Raw genomic sequence first — 20,393 nt, 5'->3', positions numbered from 1 at the left:
CTATTCTAGAAATAAAGTTAATTTCTTTATAATCGACACAAATCAACTTAGATGGACGTCATAACTATTTACATTACTTATTAATTGACAGACAAGATACAGCAAGTAGTATCTGCGTCTATTTATTTCTCACATAATTATTAAAAAAATGGCTATAAAAATTGCAAAAATAATGACTAAATTAAAGTTGCAACAGGATGTTATTGCATTTTTGTACCTTTACAATAATGCATCATGCCGGGAATTGATCACCACTGTGATAGAGTGGAAAGTGAAAGAAAGGATTGAAGACAAATTCCGCTCTTCCCATATAACATCTTCAAGAAGTTTCTTCTTCTGTCCACAAGGTGGCGCTGTTGCAGTTGTTCTCCTGCATTTTCTGGGACCGCTACTGATCAAATGTCTGAAAGTGAGTTCATAAAATGTGTACGTTATCTTCTAAATTAGCTAAAAAATATTATAAAACTGTACATAAAATATTTTAACACAAATGTTCTACTGAACCTGAGAAATTACGAGTTTCGTACATGCAAAAAGGTTGTTAAGTCTGTCTTAAGAAAAAACCCCCCACAGTAAATACTCATTTTGTAGTAATTACAAAATGAGCAATTACAAAAACAAAGTAATCGTTCATTTTATCCATAAAGTAGAGGTGTTTTAATTGACAGAAATGATTATTCCATCAGAAAGTTGAAACAAATAAGAAATAACCTGTACCAGATAAATCAAACACAACTGCAAACCACTCTTGTTTTAGAAGCACTTTATTACAAAAATTATTACAATTTCCCATCCAATATTGATTCAGGAAATTCACATCATCTATGGAACACTGTAGAGTCACATGCTGTTCATCAACCTTTATAAAAATGCTAAAATACTCCATGTGATGTAGGTCTAATGTCTTCCATATCCAGTCTAGTTCTCCACATGTGTGAAATAGTCAACTTCACACTTTATTTAGAAAACAAGCGCCTACAAAATGGACACAATACAGAAAACTTACAAGATGATTTGTATTTTGAATTCGGGTTTCTTGTAGAGTGATCAGTGATGCCACAGTTATTGGTACCCCAGACAATTATTGAAAAGGAAATGCAACTAAAACGTCTTATGTTTATACACTCTTGAGTGGATAAAATTATCTCATAACGTTGGAGTCGTAATCCCTGACTTCCTGTTTCCCAGGGGAGTGCGTGACATGGCACACGTCTATTTCTCCCAAACAGAATCATAAAAACATCATAAAAGATACATTTTTACCTATTTTACTGGTGGTGACCAGTAAAATAGGTAAAAAAGGCGGCGTGCCCCTTGAAGCACCAGGCGTACTTAAACGTAGAACTTGTTTCAGCACATTCAAGGCTCAATGTTGATGTTGTAAAAATAAATTCTCAACATTTACCAAGGATATCAGCATTATTAGTTCATGTCATTCATCGTTTTACTAAGTCGTTGATTAATTGTCATCTCTACTGGTCGCTGTTTGCATCCGCAGGGAGGACTGACAGAGGATATTGATGAAGACATCAATGTCATTCCAGTAATAATCTTGTTTTTAACTCAGTTTTGTTTGTTAGTGCATGCGTCAGCATAAACTTTGCAGTTTGAAAGCGGAAATGTCAAGCCAACCCGAGATTGTTCAGGTTTCTGTTGAACTAATCTAACTTAAACCAGATTGGTTTTGCTTCACATTTGATCCAAAATGAACATCTTCGTATTCTATAAACAACCTATATTAAATAGAATAGAGGAAAGAAAACTGCTATGTTGTGTACAAAACATGCTACCTAACTCAATTAAAGGTTTCTTTTCAAGTTTCCTGACTGACAGCTGTGATAATCAGCGGCTCTGTATTTTTCCCGTGGTCAAAAACCCCTGGGCTGAAGAAAGGGAAAATCCTCTCCGAGAACAAACAGCCGGTGAAGGTGTAGATGTGCGATCTGTCATCCACGTCAAAGAACGAAACCATCCTTTCTTCGTAATCTGTGAACACTCCGATGGTCTTGGGACTCTTCTGGAGTTGAAGCAGGACGGAGGGGGAGTCCAGGGCCCGGTACTCACTGGCGTTCCTTAAACGCACCGTCCAGTAGCCGTTGTCCGGGGTGGAGGTGATCATGCCCTTCCTGTTGACGGACTCTTTGACAACACCCAGGTCCCAGAAGGTCTTATTTCCAACTGCAACCTAGTTAGCAGAACACGTTTTTGAGCACTGGTGCGTCAACACGGGCCTGGCGTCTCTTTGGGTTGATCGAACCGACCTACCTGAAAGTAGAACCTCCCAGACCGGAAGCCTTTCTTGCTCAGAACGCAGATAACCGGGTCAAAGCGTTGGGGAATGTCGGGAACGAGGTGTAGCAGCTCGCCTCGGCCCGCCTGCTTTCCGTCAGAGGACAGGACGATGTTCGGATGGGCCGTGTCTGGGTCCAACACCACATCCACTGTGGACACACCGGTCAAAACTTATCGTCTCCAAGCACCACCTCCTTCCAGACTACGATCAGTACACCCAACGTTTATCATCACAGTCATCAGTGTCTCAGGTTACCTGAAGGAATCTGACTCTATGGAAAAACCTATGAGAGCGACTGCTATTTAAAATCCCAACGCATGTTCTGCTGTTCTAATCTGTTGTTCACCTGGTGTATAAAATCAGGTAAAAACAAGCTCAGAGGCAAGAAGTAACTTAAAACATTTAATTGGAGGCTTTCAAGAAAAAAAAAGAACAATGGGTCATTTCTAGCAAAGAGCAAGAGACACAGCAATATAGTAGGATATGAGGAAGAAAAGGCAAGTTAATAAGATTAATAGAAAAAGAGTCTTTTAATATATAATTGAAAGGGCAAAGTAAAACGTTTAATGCAAGTGTAAATTGTGTTCATACCTGCATATTTTTGCATCCTCCTCATCTCTGTGAAAAAAGAGAAATAAAAAAAAACTTTATTAAATACTTTTTTTAATCAGAAGAAGACAATTAAAATGTTTGTGGACATCGAAAAGATTGAAATGTAGCAATGTAATAATTTTTTTTTGCCATTACAAAGTTTAACAACTTTTTAGAGAAACATGAGAAAATTTTTTTTTTTTTTTTTTTTGCTTTTGGTATGATAATAACCAAGATCACTTACTGGCACTCCTTATAAAAATATATATAAAGAAAGCCTTAAATAAATCATTATCAACCTGACAATCCCAATTGAAATACAAATAAATCAAGAAATTAAACAATTATTCAACTTTTTCAGGTAATCAGAGTGTAAAAGGAGCTCTTTATTAGTAATCCATGAAATCCTGTTTTCCTGAGGCAGAACTTGTCTACTCTGTTTGGAATAATAAAAAAAGAAAGACATGAATCTAACAGAAGTAATCAGGGTTTATTAAATTAGAAAATTTAAATGTTAAATGAAATATATATATATATATATATATATATATATATATATATATATATGTAAAAATAAAAGGCCAACATCTCTTAAAAGGGTAAGGCGGAGGTTTGGAGGCGGGGCCTGTTGGTTAAAGAGTGTGGTAGAGTTCTCACACCTCAACAATCCTCACTCCTTCATCAAATTCTATGATGTCATGATGACGACAGTCGTTTGTGATGTCATCGTCACTGTTCTTTACATGTAACAAACGAAGGTTTGTTACTTCTGGTCATTGCTTGCTACACCACTGACGAGTTCGGACGTACGCAAAGCGCTTTTAAAGTTGAACGTTGATCAAGACCGAGTTTGAATAGAGGTCGTTTTGTCCGGCATGTCCAGTCAAAGGCCACTTTACGTCAACAGTGCGATAAGAAGGCGTTGGGGAGCTGCACCAAATCACCAAGGCTGGTTGGAGGTCCAGAGACTTCGGTCTCTCTTGGAAACGGAGAGAGCGAGACGGTTGGAGGAGCAACAAAAGGTAGCTTCCTTGCAAAGAGAACTGGACAGCACAAAATCTGAGTTGCAGAAGCAGAGAAATCTCAAAGAGATTTTCATCAGGAAGGGCAAAGAGATGAAGAGAGAACTACTGGCGGTAGAAAAGTTTACCGATCCAGAGACTCTCCGCCCTGCTGCTGTCGCTTCCATGGTGCACAGCGAAATAAGACACAAGAAGAAGAAGCTGCTGAAGCAGGAGTTTGAGCAACTGAAGATTGCTCTTATGGTCAACGAGGAAGAATTTATGTCACATATCCAGGCAGGAAAAGAAAGATGCGACACCCTCCAAGAAGAGCTGGACCAAGTGAAGACTCGCTACGAGGAGCTTCGGTCAAAATATGAAGCCCATATTCATAAGGGGAAGCTGCAGGTCGACACAGAGATGTTTTACGAAGAGAAACTCAGGCAGGACCAAGAGCTCTTTGAAAACGTTACAGATCTTTCTGCACCAAGACAGAACGCCGACGCTTATCAGCATGAGAAAGAAGGTCATTTGAAAACACCAAATAATGACCTTGAGCTCACTGAGGAACTCAGAGCAGAAAAGGACAGTCTGAATCAGAGAATGGCACAAGAGTTCACATTCCTGCAACAGGAATCCGAAGAGGCAAGAAAACGTCTCCAAAGTGAACTGGAGCAGATTAAAGTTTCTTACCAGCAACTTAAGGCTGCATATGAAAGGGACGTCTCTGCTCTAAGAGAGCAAGCACAAATATTTAAGCAGGGCGTAGATAAAGAAATAAAAGCTCTGTCACAGAATTCAATGAGGGCCCTAAAGATTATCAATGACCTTGGAGCTGAGAAGGACAATCTTCAAAAACAACTTTCTGCTTTCCAGCAAATGTATTCCACCCGGGAGCTAAGCTACCAAACGGAGCTGGAAAATCTGAAAACGGCGATGAGAGACAGAGAGGAACTAGGACCTCGGAGAAGGAAAGTGGCAAAATGTCCAGACCCAAATGAGAAAGACACGACCCCTGTAAATAACATCTCTGACCTTCTGTTAGAGGAAACCCTATCAGAAGATTTTGAGGTACCTGATGCTTCTCCTGAGGAGCTAAGTGACTTAATAGAGGGGATTCTGAGAGATGCGGGTATTCTTGATTTTAAACCCCTGGAAGTGACAGACCTCTGTGAGGAAACTCTGTCAGAGGAAAGGGAAAGGCCAGATCCTGAACCCATGGAGGCAACAGACCCCTCAACCAAAAGCTTCAGGTGGGAAAAAAAGAGAGATGGCACACTTTGAGTCTGAGGAAACTACAAAAATGGAAGAAGTGCTGGGATACTACTAAAGTACCTAGCAGTCTTTCTGTGAGATTTTGTTGTTCCTCGGTTAGTGTCAGTTTTCTCCGGGTGCTCCGGTTTCCTACATATTCCCAAAAACATAAGTTATTTATTTATATATATATATATATATATATATATATATATATATATATATATATATATATATATATATATATATATATACATATATATATATATATATATATATATATAAATAACCATATAAATAACCAAAAAGGCAAACAAGAAACATTGCAACAAATTCCAAACAACAAATAAACACCCCACTCCTCCCAATTAAAAACAAACTAATCATATATGTGTGTGTTAGTGTACATGTGAGTGTACACCAGGTGAGTGTGAAGCGTCTCTTGCAGTAGCTTAGAGATTCTTCCTGGAATTGTACAAAGTTGCTTTATTGCAACTTTCTGCGTCCAGCTACTGCAACTGGCTTGTCCCCTTGATATGGGCTGAAAAGAGGAGCAGGGTGTGTGTGTGATTCCCCTCCTGCCAGTTTATAGCCTCTCCACGCCAAAGACCTCTGCAGTGCCTCCTCGTGGCCACACACGGAAACTGGGTACATTAACAGTCCCAGGCCAAACTGCAAGGGGTCTCGGAGCAACAGTGGGCCCCCAGAGATGAGGTGCACAGTGTGTGTGGACCTGTCAACCACGGTCCCAGCTATGGGCAAATAGCACCAATGTCTCATGATTACATCTAACAAGGCGAGAGCCTAAAGAGCCTAAAGAGCCTAAATAATCTGAAGCTTGTGTTTCAGAGCAAACCGCCAACCCTGTATTTGTTTGTGGATTGAAGTTTTTAAACTTTAGCTAATTAAAAATATTTAAAGTCGCAACAAACTAGATGGAATTGCCCTTTTATTCATCTGGCCCATCAGAAACCAACTTCAGTTCTGTATAATACAAGCATTTTTAATCTTTTGCGTAAACTGTCAAAAGAACACATCAATGCGTCTAATCCAACCAATTTTCTTCTCGATATATTTTCTTTTACAAAAGAAAGCACGAGTCGCGGGGGACCGGGTATGCTAGCTGCCAACTTATCCGAAGCTAATGCCACTGAATCCTATGCTAATGCTAGCCTACTCATGAGATTATCAACAAAGGAAGAATGCAATCTTTGGAGAGGCCAAAGGTTAACACAAGTAACTAGCCTAATTCTCATTTGCAAGTACTGGCTGTTCAGTTACTGGTGTCAGCCAATCATTAATCATATTGGTAGCTGGCTTCAGAATGGATATAGCCTCCTGTAACAAGGAAGTAGCCACAGCTTAGTGCACAATAGTCTTATTTTTGGGGCAGAAATATTGAGTATTCACTATGGGATTCAGGTGGAAGCAGGTCGGCATGAAGTTAAATCATTAAAACCTCTTGCAGGACAGAAAAGGCTGATACAACAACAAGTGCTATGACTTCTCAAGATGAGAGTTGCCACACATGTCTGTTTCCATTGGCTAGACACAGTTATGAGAATTTAACCCATAAATGAGACATACATCTGGCATCTATATGAGCAGTATTATTCAGCCAACATGGCTGCCTGGTTTTAGGTCATACTGTCATGCTGACCTTAGGCAGTACTATAAACATAGAACAAAGAATCAAAGGAAAGTTTGCTACCATGAATACATGATAGAAAATGGTTGGATCTACAGATGTGATTTCATCCTAAATGACGTTTAAACTCTTTTCCGTGTCGTTTACCTTCTTTCTTCAAGACATCCAGGTCTTTCCTCACAGTGTTATGCAGTCTGGAAAGCGCTCTCCTCACCGTCCCAACGCAGAGTTCAGGGTAGATCCTTGTTTCTGTCCACTCCCTGTTGGTAGGTGGAGGTGACACAAGCGAGGGCAGTCTCTGACCAGGATAAAAAAAAATGAATAGAGTTTGTACATTAATGAAAAATGATCGCCAAAATGCTGTGCTTTCCTCCTGACTGTTTCTACAGTAGCAAACCTGCTTCAGACGACGATCACATTAGCCAGCACATTTTATATATACATACATATATATACATACACACACACACACACACACACACACATATATATCCAGTTTCTAAAAATCTGCTTCCCATCATCACAATCTGAGGTTGATGCTGACCTGCAGGAGGTGCAGGTGGTCGTCGGTGTTTTCCAGCTGGTTTAGTTCGGTGTTTCTCCTCTGCAGCTCAGCGATTTCCTGCTGAAGTTCGCCGATGAGCTCCTCTGCCCTCTTCTCTTCTGCTCTCTGCCTTTCCTCGATTTCTGCATCAGCTTCGGCTCGTCTCTCCTTCGTCGAGTTGATCAGCGACGTGAAGAGACTGTCGCTCGCCTTCTTCTCCTTCTCAGCGCTCAACTGGAAAGCACCAAACATGTTAGCACTTGATTTAAAGAAATGGAGTGAGATATAAGTTTTGATTTTGGTACACCTGGGACAAGCTTCCAGTGATGAAATAAATATAATTTCTACTACAGGAAAACACCAAGATGCAATGTAATGTGTGTTTAGAGCAGGGTTTTGTTTAACACAACACTTACTTTCAGTTGGAGGTTGAGGTTTACTCTCTCCATCGTCACTTACTGTGCTCAGCTTCAGACAGGTTTTTATCTCCTCAATCTTCTTTTGCCGCTCCTGGATCATCTGCTGAAAATCTGCCTGCGTTTGCTTCATGTGAACCTAAATGGAAATAACATATTTATTTGTTTATTTATTTAAAAGATGGGCTGGGTCGGCACTCTGTGTATCACCGAGTTACAAACTGATGGTAAGCGGTAAACAGACGGTACTTGAACAGAGCTTTATCAAGTCTAGAAGACCCAAAGCGCTTCACAGGACATTCAGTCATTCACGCACACACCCACACACACACACATTCACATGCTGATGATGGACAGTGGCCACAGCTGGCCTCTGTCCATCACCAGCAGGTAAGTCTCTTGCCTAAGGACACATAATGACGGAGACATATGGAATGAGGAGTCGAACCGGCAACCTACCAATAAAAGGATGAACTCCTGCCACCATCGCCCCACATTAATCAGACCACAAATAATGGCACAGCTTTCTTTAACATGATAGAGCTGAATTTTTAGCTCACATTGTGCTGATAGACTACTTGATGTGCTATGTTCAGTTTGGGTGATTTCAAGTATAACACATGTAAGAACATTACATCACGATCCCATCATTTCTGGCCTTCAAAGTTCAGCTTACGATGGTCCCCATCTCCCGTTACCTTCCTCTCCTTGCTCTCGTCCTCCATCGTCACCGCCCGGTGGTCTTTGTGCTCCGTCTCGGTGCAGAACTGGCAGACGCACATCTGCTCCGTCCTGCAGAAAATCTCCAGCAGCCGCTCGTGCTTCTTGCACAGCCTGTCCTGCAGGTTCGTCACCGGCTCCATCAGCTTGTGCAGCTTCAGGGTGGCCGCGGTCCGGTGCGGCTCCAGGTGGGCCTCGCAGTACGACGTCAGACACACCAGGCACGACTTGTGGGCCCTCACCTGCAGGGAGGAGGCGGCGCACACGTCACACACGACCTCGCCCGGTTTGGCGGCAGACAGGGGTGAGGCTGAGGAGCAGACGATCATTTGCCTCAAAGCGTCTGCCAGCTCTTTGAAGGCCGTGTTGATGCTTATTTCAGGCCTGGAGGCGAAGGTCTTGTTACAGGCGGGGCACTGGCAGACGTCACTGCTGTCCCACAGCTGCCCGATGCAGACCAGGCAGAAGTTGTGCCCACAGGGAGTGGTCACTGGGTCAGCTAACACCTGCTGACAGATGCTGCACTGGAGCTGTTTCTCTGGGAGCATTTTAGCTTATGTGTCTCTTTATCTGTTGGACAAGAAATAAGACAGTTTGTTAAAAAAAAAAAGATGGAAGAGGCAGCAGTTAAAAAAACATATCATTGACCAATGGTTAGCTTTAGTTGAATATGTAAATATGCCAAAGGTACATATGTCTTTCCTCTCGTTCAGGTTTTCACACAGTCAACAATAATGAGTGTCCTTGGGATGTGGGTTATTATGGATCATCTACCAGGCACACCCAGCCTTTACTGAGGCTATAGTCACATAATAAAAACCCTGACATTACACCAGTACATCCACATAAAGAACCCAATGAATAATCTCTACTCTTAGATCATACAAAAAGTTCTAACAGACTGGCTTTATTGTTTTTGCTGGGGAATGTGAACTAGAACCACCGATCTATGAGAAGCTCAGTAATGTTCTAGCAAAAACCTCAATCTGTCCATCGTAAACTTGTGGTTTCGGACAAGTTTCAGCCCATTGCCAAGTACAGAAGGGCTCTAGTGACGTCAGTGGCAATATTAAGGTTTTCAGAGAGGTCAAGAACCTTCTAACTCTAATGGAGGCAGAGAGACACAATTTATGATGCTGTCACCACCAGGGTTCACTGTTGGTCTACATGCTTAAACCAAAAGTGGACTCTTAATCTTTAAAAAGTTTCACATTTGAAAAGTGACACTTTGAAAGATTGGCTGTGTAGCGTTTCCCTTTCAATGTTTACCAGCGTTTCTCTTTGACAGTTCTTTGTGAATGGATCATCACTGTGGTGGGAGTAATGATTCTGTTTAATTTCTACTCATTCTGTCAATCTGTAGGTTATGTATCCACCCATCCATCTGAGATCAGGTCAGAGTCCCAGCATGTCTAGGAGACACCTCTCCATTGACAAGTGTCAGCTCTTTCTGAAGGATCCAAACATCTCCAGAAGAGATTTATAGTGGGTCTGCCTTGTCCTACCAGTGGGGCATAACCATGTTGGGCTCTTTGACACCTTTCTTTAGGTGTCAAAGAGCCCAACATGCTCCTCTCCCCTTTTGATGCGGAGGGACAACTGTACCTCCTCATCCTCCCTATTGCTCTTTTTGATCATGATCCATATCCCATGACCAAAGTTAGACAGATGGAAGTTTTTGCCATTTGGGCCAGCTCTAGCTTCTCCGCGATGGACCAGAAAAAAGCCAGAAGTGCTGAAGAGAAGGCCCCATTACGTCTGGAACAGTCTCTCGCCCATTAACCCAGCCGTACTGCTTCACATTTCTAAACACACTCTGAACTTTTAGGTTAAATCAGCAGATGATCTGTACTCACCCTTCTCAGCTGAAGCAGTCTTGTCGTCTCTGACAGCAAGGCAGGTGATTCCTTTGACACATGGAGCACAGTTACTCATAAACCAACCCTCCTGACTCGCTGGAACTGCCTAATCTTAAAATCACAATTCACAGCTCAACCAACAATTAGTTACCGTAGCAACATTAAATAGCTGGCTTGTGTTCGGCAACCCTTTATGAGCACGTCTGTATTTATGTAATGATAGTAGTAGTTAAGAGTAGCTCTCACACAGGGACAGAGGTTGTTTGTCTCCTGGGTGTGGTGGCCTGGTCAATGGTTAACATTTTCCACTTGGAACACACCTGAAGTACCCGCTCTGGACAGCACACAGGTATGAGGAAGGCTCCAGAGCAGGGGTTCCCAAAGTGGGTCCTCGAGGGCCGGTACGTTTTAGTTCTCTCCCTGGTGGTAGTAACAACCTTCTGAGCATGTCAGTGTTCTCCTTAGGCCTTCTAACAAGCCGTCATTGTATCCAGGTGCGTTAAACCAGGGAGAGAACTGAAACATGCAGGATGCTGGCCCTGCAGGACCAACTTTGGACATCCCTGCTCCAGAGGCTCACCTAGATACATAATGGACACGTTCAGGTTCATATAAGAGCCATGTCAACAAGTCGGAAGCTTTCACACACACACACGCACACACACTGTATGTGGGATGTTGAAAAATGCAGTGTCTTTTTCACAATTTGGAATATTGCAGTCAGAGATTTCTGGGAATTTTAGCTGGGTTTTATGTGACAGACCAACACAGAGTAGTGCGTAATTATGAAGTGGAATGAAAAAAAAAAAAAACCGCGTGGTGAAAAAAGGAATGTGCCGTGCATTTGTTTTCCAAACAATACCGGTTTACCTTAGCTGACAGTTCGGGAGAGAAGAAAGAATGTATTAGAGAGGCAGTCAGAATGTGTTCACAGGATGATTGTTATGCATTCACACCACAAGTCTGGCCTTTATGAAAGACGAACAAGATGAAGGAAACCCTCAAGAAGTAAGCCAAAAGCTATGTAGGGGGAGCAAGCAAACATGTTGGACATGTGTGTCGGATCCGGCCCACTACAGGTGTTTCTGTGGCTCTCTAGATTCCCGAGGGCCATACAAATAGAACCTTGAAGATAACTGTGTGATGAAATGTCAATCAAATCAAAGCAGGTCAGTGTCTTTATATTGCCATATTACATTATCTATCCAGGAGTCCATTTTTTAACACCCTTGTCCCTAGTGGGTCCATATTACATTAATTAGTTCAAATATATATGGATAAATATTAGACCAAATGTTTCCAAGTGACATAAGGTTTGGACTAATTACGGTTTGGAGCAAATTTTTAGTACTAATCCGACTGAACTGGCCCCCAAATGTATCACTGTTCTCTGTAGTGTCATAACTTTCTCACTAGGTGGCGACAAAGTATTAAAATAGTGGCGATTTCACTAGTATCCTTCCTGCCTTCTAATACAGTATGACAGAAATATATTTAAACTTTAACTACTGTTTTACACTGCGATAGTTATTCGGTTAGAGCGAGTTGTGGAACTAAGTGGTTCTGCAATCATGAACACTTTCATATAAAATTCTGCGATCATAGGGGATAAAGATTAATTACACTTTTTTCTTTACGTGGGCAGGTCTTTGGACTGATTTAAAGAGTATTTATTTAAACTGCAAAAAAAAAAAAAAAGAAAGAAAGAAAGAAAGAGAAAAAATGAAAAATGCCATGCACAGTCTTTATTAAAGTTAGTTGACGTAGCACACGCCCATCCTGTTGCCTAGCCGTCAGAGCTAAAGTGAAACTAAAATTCTCGTGACACTTCTGAGTCCAAATTCGCCCGGAGAGGACGAGCACCGCAATCTTTTCCCCCTAAAACGTCTCCACGCAGCTCAAACCTGTTCTTCGTCATGGCTGGTAAGTTAAATTATCTTCTTGTTGTTAGGCTGCAAACTCGACGATCTGAAGCAAAACCGAGAACAGAACAGAATAGAGCACAGCTTCGCTGCACAGTCTCCTCCAAAACACCCATGTTGTTTCTCCTTGCAGTCCTGTGGTTGGAGACTTTTAATGTTTGTGCAAGAGGCAAAAAATGCGATAATATATGTAGAGCTTCTTCAGGGCTAAAAAATTATTGTTACTTCTTGATTTAAAAATAAAATCACGCAGTATTAGTGTGCTTACTTTTTTTTTAAGACGAGGAAGTTGCCAGAATATGTCTGAAAAGATTCCCATAAAGTCACAACACCTGCCTTCTCAGAGTTTAATGGTGAGATAAAGACAAATGGGGAAATGTCAATGTGTGTGTCTGTGTGTGTGAAGTGAAACGAATTGTATTAAACACTTTTGAACCGTTTTGCACTTTAATTTGACAAATTGACCTGAAAAGAATCCATGCTCTATGCAGATATGTGGGGGTTTGGAACCATATAAAATAACAAACTTTAATGTTATGTGTTCTTTCTGCATATTAAACCACGCAGAAGAAGTTTCAAGAAAATAAAAAAAATCAGCCACTACATTTTGTTTGTAGAGGAACAAGATGAAGGAAACCCTCATCTTGTTCCTCATCTTGCTGATAATATGCAATTTTTCAAATGCATATTATCAGCAGCAAGCATTTAAAAGTTTTTTGAAAGAAAAGAAAACAGGTAGATTGATTATAATTAATTTATAATTGTTTTCCTCTCCTTTTTGCCAGACACACTGAGGATTGTCCTGCTGGGGAAAACTGGATGTGGGAAGAGCAGCCTGGCCAACACCATCTTGGGGAAGGACGTTTTCGAAGTCAAGAACTTCACCAGCTCAGCGGTCACTCACTGCCAGGCAGAGACCCAACAAGTCCACGACTGGAGCCTCACTGTGGTCGACACGCCTGGCTTCTTTCACTCTGGACTGTCTGAGAAGGAGCAGAAGCGTCAGATAGAGAGGTGTACCTCAGAGTGCGCTCCTGGGCCCCATGCTTTTCTCCTCGTGCTCAAAGTGGAGAAATTTACAGAGCAGGAGAGACGGGTCGTCAGAATCATACAGGAATGTTTCTCCGCAGAGGTCTTTAAGTATTCCACTGTTGTTTTCACACACGGCGACCAGTTGGCGGAAGACATGAAGATCGAGGAGTTTGTTGGAAAGAACCAGCAGCTGAAAGATCTGGTGGAGAAGTGTGGAGGGAGATGCCACGTCGTCGATAACAAATACTGGAAAAACCAACAGGACGAGGTCAGAAACAACCGGTTCCAGGTGCAGCAGCTGCTCAACACCGTCAGGAAAATGGTGACAGAAAACCACGGCGGCTGCTACGGCACAAAAATGCTGCAAGACTGGCAGAAACAGAACCAGCAACCTGTAGTCCGCCGTTTATTTCAGACTGTTATGACATATGTGAGACCTGTGTTCATTTTCAGTGTGATAATTTTAGGTATAATTACATGGAAAAGATGGGGAGGACAACCTACAGAAATCAATAAGGACCAGATAATTGGGTTGGACTGATTACAGAATCTCTACCAGTGATCTCAACCTGACAGCAGCTCCATCGTGATTTGCTGCTCTGAATGTTTCTCTAAGAGTAAAAATCAAACCTCTTTGGTCCCACTGAAATTGTTATCCTATTTCTGACCTAATAACCACAATATTATGGATTTTATAATCCGTAATACTGCATAATTATAACAATAACATGTTAATAATGAATTCAGTTTGATTCGGCTACAGGGTTTTTTTTTTGGCAGAGATTTCTCTGTTTTAACTTTGTTCAAGTGTTAAATTTTTTTTAACAGATAACTGGATTCACTGGTCTGGATGGCTGAACAAAACCACCGAATGCGGCGCTGCAAAGCTTTTGACCAGAAAGTGATTGAATATTTGAATTACACAATTAAAACCAAAACATACCCATTACTTTTTTTGTAGATAGATTTTGTTTAAGTTAAGTAAATTGAATTCTGAAGCATCGTTGTCCACAGGTGCTTCTGTTTTAGCGTTTAGCATTTCTGGCTTTTTTTAAAATTATTATTATTGTTGAGAATGTCTTCCCATATTTACGTCACTCTGTTTAGTTTGTAATCTAGCTCATATATTCTGTTCTCTGTGCATTTTGATTTAAACTCTGTTGTTAGACATTTCCCCTCCTCATGTACAGTTCCTGTTAGACTTTATCATCACTCTGTCATTTATAATGTTTGTTACTATGCAATAGCCAGCCCCGCCCTCTCCTCTCAACTCCTCGGGGCTGACTACTGACCAGTTCTCTGTCTAACAGGTCCGGAAAATCTCTTAAGACCGGGGTCTTACCCTGAACAACATCTTTGAGATAATCTGTTTAAACTGGTGGCGAAAGAAACTTTGCCTCCCTCCCCATGTGGGTGTACAAAGAGAGAGAGAAAAAGAGCATCTGTGCGCGGCGCAAGCAGGAAGCCAGAACCTGCGTCACCATGACCCAACCACGAACTAATGCACTTATGACACCTGCAACCCGGGTCATGTCGACCCAGGCGTAGGACTTCTTTCCTGAGCAGGTGGTTTGACTCTGAGCAACAGGAAGCCACCCGACCTCCACCAGATAGCTACATCCTCCAAACTCACATCTCAAGTTCAGAATAAAAATCACATTTATAACTTATTTTACTTCTCTGATTTATCAATCATTCATAATGTTATGATAACTAGAATTTATCATAAAATTTATAATTAAACTTTCATGCTAAGTAATAGTCGGAACTATTTTTATAAATCTGCCGGCTGGAAGTCTACTGTTTGGTCTAGATTTTCTCTTAAGTGATTCATTCTAAAGATAACTATAACTATTGTTAACTAAAAATTCAGATCAATCAAGTTTTATTGGTTTAGAAAAAGGAGAAAAGTAACCAGTGACAGGATAATGGAAAAATTTAATCTTAATTTTTTTGCAATTCAATAACCATAGATTACTTGATTTTGGTTTATCGTTACAAAGAACATACTAAACACAGAGATTACACCTTAAGAAATCATTATTAATCAACACACAAGGCTGTGGCAGTCTCCTAGGCATTTTATGATCGTTTGTTCTGCTTTGGCCTGGACAGATCTCACACTCACATACCAGATTTCTTGACAATTGTTTTTTTTTTTCCCATAATCCCCCTACTATATGCTTTTCTCCAGCTGTTGCATTGAATGAAAAACAAGCAAATTTATTTTTACTTTCATGTAATTAAATATCATTTCATATGTAAAATTATTGCCAAATCAAATTGTATGTTTGCGGCGGCCTCAATATGTCAGACTGTTGAACACAACAGTAATAAAGCCGTTGCTTTCTAAACAGAAATCTGTCATCTGTGGTTCTTACTGAATTAAAAATCAACGACAATTCTTCCTAAACGTTTAGTGACTAACAGCTCCCCTTTGTCTCCGATTGGTTTAAAAATGGAAATATGTATTGACAGATGATGTGTCTAAAATAAAACTCTGCCTTATGGTATTGATTTCAAACATGTAGTTGAGGCACAGTTTTAGTCTAACACAAAATAATTATGTACTGTAAGGATCATGTGGCATTGTGTTTTAGAAATTTTACAAAATTTCATTTTACATTACATGTATTAACTTGTAATAAAAACACAATGAAAACAAAAGTTCAGATCAATCAAGTTTTATTGGTTTGAAAAAAAAGGAAAGTAACAGTGACAATAATTTAAATGTTTGTAAAGGAAAAAAATTAAATCTTAATCTTTAGACATACATTCACAAGTTGTGATAAACATAAACAAGAAAAGTGTTACACACACACACACACACACACACGTATATATATATATATATATATATATATATATATATATATATATATATATATATATATATATATATATATATATATATATATATATATATATATATATATATTTAACATAAACGATTCAGTTTTACAGTTATAAAGAAATAAGTTGGGCTAACATGAAAACTGGCTATTTCAATTTTGTATTCAGAAAACAACAAACTTAATGCAATAAAAATATAATTACAGGAAACAGTAACTGTTAGGTCATGAAAAGGTTATTAAGGTTTGAATTAACAGTGTTGTTCCAAAACGTGGTTCGAAAAACAACTAATAGTTTCACAGTTTCATAGAATATATCAGTTTTCTACATTTTGTAAATGAAAAACCACTTGGATTTATTTCTACTTTCATGTAATATAGAATAGTATATTATAGTACCTGCTGTGAGCTGGAAAACAGACAGTTTTTTTTAAAGATGTAAAAAATTATGTGAAGAACAATGTTTCCCCCCCAACCCTCTGGATCCTTCATCATTTTGTTTGTATTATTTACATAACCAATCTTCTGCCCTGCTGTTTAAATAATATTTTACAAACATTATTAACCACTTCCACAGTGAGCTCTTCTCATCCTCATCTGAGAAATACAAATTTTATCGATGACCTCCTTCTCTGGACCAGACGTCCCATTCAGTCTGCAATAAGGTGTGAATCTCAAACGTGCAGCCATTTCAAACTTTTAGAATTTCAGTTTTCATATTAACTTCATCCATATTGTTTCCAAACACAATGAAAACCAAAGTTCAGATCAATCAAGTTTTATTGGTTTGAAAAAAAAGAAAGTAACACTGACAATAACTGAAATGGTTATGAAGGGAATAAAAATAATTACTTAAATCTTAATATTCAACGTACATACACAAGTTGTGATAAACGTAAGAAATAAGAAAAAAGTTTCTTACATATATATTTCTTTTTTTGTTGTTTTTACAGAAAATAATATAAGTTCTTTTATATAAGATATAAAATAAATACTAGACTTTGATCTCAGAACAGACAACAAATTAAGTTGATAACATACAAGCTCAAGTTAAATGGAAATTTAAATTAAATTGATTTAGCAACAAAGTTCAGTATCATAAAAATATAATTACAGGAAACAGTAACTGTTAGGTTATAAAAAGGTTATTAAGGTTTGAATTAACAATGTTGCTCCAATATATGGTTTGAAAAACAGCCATTAGCACAAATAGTTTCTCCGAATATATCAGTTTTCTACATTTTATGAATGAAAAACTATTTAGATTTATTTTTACTTTCATGTAATATAGAATAGTATATTATAGTATCCGTTGTGAAGCTGCAATTCAGACTGTTTATTTTTTTAAAAATGTTAAAAATTATGTGAAGAACAATGTTTCCCCCCCAACCCTCTGGATCCTTCATCATTTTGTTTGTATTATTTACATAACCAATCTTCTGCCCTGCTGTTTAAATAACATTTTACAAACATTATCAACCACTTCCACAGTTGGTGATGACAGATTTATCAGAGGATGTTTTTACTCCCTCCTCAATTTTAACCCTCCATGAAGAAAAAACATCTAAAACATTTGACAAGAAAATGGGCATTTGTAAACAAAAAGGAGAAGACAATTTTAGGTTTTTTCTGAGTAAAACACCCAAACACAACAACAACACAAACACACAAATCTGACATTTTAAGTTCATTTTGAGTAAAATTTAAACAGTTCACCCATGATGAAGTGGACCTAATGGTTCCACGTTCTGGTGCAGAACCATTAAGGACAAAATTGTACATCATCAGTCTGAGCATCTTGCCCTTGAAATTTAACTTCTTTACTTTATTCAGGCTTCAACTTTGGCTCCTTGTGTCCAGTAATGTTTGGATTGTTTACACAGCATGATACACTCAGCATTCTGTCTCTGACATGGAAAATTATTTCAGTTGTATTTACAACAGCATCCATTGTTGTTTCACTGTTGTAACCTACACCTGCTCCAACTACGCCACCACCAACTGCTCCAGCACCTGCACCAATACCTATAGCAATACATGGGACTACTGTGCATATATAAACACCTAAAAATGCTCCCAGTAACATTCCTACTGTAGCTCCGGCTGATACCTTCAAAATCTCCCCCCAGGGTAATCCTTCTTTCACTTTCCCCACCTCTTGCAGTAACATTTGATAATAATAAAACTTCTCAATGCTTATTTTTCATGTTTTTCTCTATCGATGAGCTGCTCTGTGCTACCTGAGACTTGTTGCTCCTGTTGCCGTCCACCTTATCTTTCCAGTATTTATTATCCACAACGTGGCACCTGTTTCCACACTTCTCCACCAGCTCTGTCAGATCAGGATTCTCTTGAATAAAATCTTCAATCTTCTGCTCTTCTTCCAGCTGATCACCATGCGTGAACACAACCACAGAGTGTTTCAGAGCCTCATCTGAGAAATATTTCTTTATTTTATCGATGACCTCCTTCTCCTGGTCTGCGTATCGTCCCACATTCAGCACAATAAGAAACGTGTGAATCTCAGGTGCAGCCATTTCGATACACTTTAGAATTTCAGTCTTCAGCTTCTCTTCATCCATATTGTTTCCAAAGAAGCCAGGAGTGTCGATGACTTCGACTGGAGCTCCGTTGACATGTTTAGATTCAATCTGGCATTCATCTGTCTCAGAGTTTGGGGACATTTTTTCCTTAAACAGATCGTCTCCCAGTATAGTGTTTCCAAGGCTGCTCTTCCCACTGCCAGTTTTTCCCAGCAGGACGATCTTTGTTTTATTTAATCCTAGAAGACAATGAAACATTTTTTTATTCAATTGAAAAATTAAATCCTACTAGACTTTGATCTCAGAATAAGCAAGGCTTTAGACAACCCCACATGTTTTATTGCTTGAGTTATGTTCAAATGACTGCAAAACTGTGTAGCGTCTCCGTATGTCAACTGTGAAACTTTGGTTCGCTGAAGTGTAAAACTTGACAAATGCAGCTAATACTGCGTACAACAATTAAAACCAGATGTTAACGGTTAAGGCAATAGATTAATCAGAACATTTTAAATATTGTTAATATTACTGCAGATTAATTGAGCCAGTTTTGACCTAAAACCCTCTCTCCCGCAGAGGGATACCACAGCAGCGCGTTACGAGGTTCAACACACGGTGTTTCCACCGCAGCAGACAGGGCCGGAACTTTGCTGCAGAGAATAAGGTAACATCCGCGTGCACTATTATGTTCTCATTTCCACTTTGGATAATTTTCCAGGTCAGATCCACAGAAAATGGATAAGGAGGGACAAGAGTACAAACAGTTACTGTACTGGAGACTCACAAAAAGTGACCGTGTTTTTATTCTGAAGCTCATACTAAATTAAGGACCTACTATTGTTACGTATATACACAATATATGTGTAGAAGAGTTTACATTCAAACTCTTCTGCTTCTTACATAGCAACAGAAGAGTGAACGTTAGTATAAAAAACAAACAAACAAAAAACAATTTGAGATGGCTTCCAAAAAGATGACGGCAAAAAGAAAACAGACGCGCTCTGGTGTAAACAAAAAGCAAAGAAGGAAAATATTGGTGAGAGTAAAATAATTCTTTTTAAAAACAGTCACTGTTTTTATAAGTTCATTTTGAGAAATTAATTTAACCAGCTCACCCGCCATGATGAGAAGGAGCTGAAAGTGTGGAGATCTTATCGTCAGGTGTTGGGGTCGTAGGTAATGAGTGTCTCTCTCTCTAAACTTAAAACTGTTTTACACTTTACTTTCGCTTTTGGCCCCATTTCCTTTCAGTCAGTTATTGGGTGTGTCTCTCAGTTTAAGAATTGCTTGAGTTATGTTCAAATGACTGCAAAACTGTGTAGCGTCTCCGTATGTCAACTGTGAAACTTTGGTTCGCTGAAGTGTAAAACTTGACAAATGCAGCTAATACTGCGTACAACAATTAAAACCAGATGTTAACGGTTAAGGCAATAGATTAATCAGAACATTTTAAATATTGTTAATATTACACATTACACATTATTTTTCCCTTTTGACTCCAGTACAGAGATCAAAATATTTCAAAACACCCGAGCTTATTGTGGATGTGGGCAACGGTACTTTACAGCGCAAGAGGCTGCACTGCAAATACTGAACTTATAAAGCCATTTGCCTCCTCTTGTGGACATTTAGTTAGTTCCTCACTTCGTGTGTAGAGAAACCTCGGCACATAAGCAGAGCAAACAAGACGAAACCCCTCGTCAGTGCGCGTATCACTAAGG

At 39.4% G+C, this 20,393-nt stretch overlaps 3 protein-coding genes and 1 pseudogene across 4 annotated transcripts; 2 read left to right on the top strand and 2 right to left on the bottom strand.

The window, feature by feature from the left end:
- Positions 1 to 768: 768 nt before the first annotated feature.
- LOC122819916 (nuclear factor 7, brain-like) lies at positions 769 to 10,559 on the bottom strand. 2 transcript variants are annotated; one of them, XM_044096977.1, is made up of 8 exons: positions 10,324 to 10,558; positions 8,446 to 9,037; positions 7,791 to 7,886; positions 7,332 to 7,565; positions 6,935 to 7,085; positions 2,885 to 2,911; positions 2,266 to 2,441; positions 769 to 2,185 (listed from the first exon to the last, which is right to left on the bottom strand). In XM_044096977.1, the coding sequence occupies exons 2-8, from the start codon at positions 9,013 to 9,015 to the stop codon at positions 1,814 to 1,816; spliced, it is 1,626 nt and encodes a 541-aa protein (XP_043952912.1). In that variant the 5' UTR covers positions 9,016 to 9,037; positions 10,324 to 10,558; the 3' UTR covers positions 769 to 1,813. The 2 variants fall into 2 exon arrangements, with proteins under 2 accessions (XP_043952912.1, XP_043952911.1); XM_044096976.1 differs by having other exon boundaries at positions 7,332 to 7,886; positions 10,324 to 10,559.
- Positions 3,471 to 7,477, top strand: LOC122819918 (cingulin-like protein 1). The gene is made up of 2 exons (XM_044096978.1): positions 3,471 to 5,138; positions 7,398 to 7,477. Exons 1-2 carry the CDS (start codon positions 3,760 to 3,762, stop codon positions 7,414 to 7,416), a joined length of 1,398 nt encoding a protein of 465 aa, XP_043952913.1. The 5' UTR covers positions 3,471 to 3,759; the 3' UTR covers positions 7,417 to 7,477.
- A 1,508-nt stretch (positions 10,560 to 12,067) lies between the features above and the next one.
- LOC122819915 (GTPase IMAP family member 9-like) lies at positions 12,068 to 15,640 on the top strand. The gene is made up of 2 exons (XM_044096975.1): positions 12,068 to 12,249; positions 13,034 to 15,640. Exons 1-2 carry the CDS (start codon positions 12,243 to 12,245, stop codon positions 13,819 to 13,821), a joined length of 795 nt encoding a protein of 264 aa, XP_043952910.1. The 5' UTR covers positions 12,068 to 12,242; the 3' UTR covers positions 13,822 to 15,640.
- A 2,223-nt stretch (positions 15,641 to 17,863) lies between these two features.
- On the bottom strand, positions 17,864 to 19,879 carry LOC122819914 (annotated as a pseudogene).
- Positions 19,880 to 20,393: the final 514 nt, after the last annotated feature.

The sequence above is a fragment of the Gambusia affinis genome, linkage group LG18 (assembly GCF_019740435.1).
Source record: "Gambusia affinis linkage group LG18, SWU_Gaff_1.0, whole genome shotgun sequence".
Taxonomy (NCBI): domain Eukaryota; kingdom Metazoa; phylum Chordata; class Actinopteri; order Cyprinodontiformes; family Poeciliidae; genus Gambusia; species Gambusia affinis.
The sequence above is the reverse complement of the archived record's forward strand: the minus strand, read 5'-3'. Positions and strand labels throughout refer to the sequence as shown.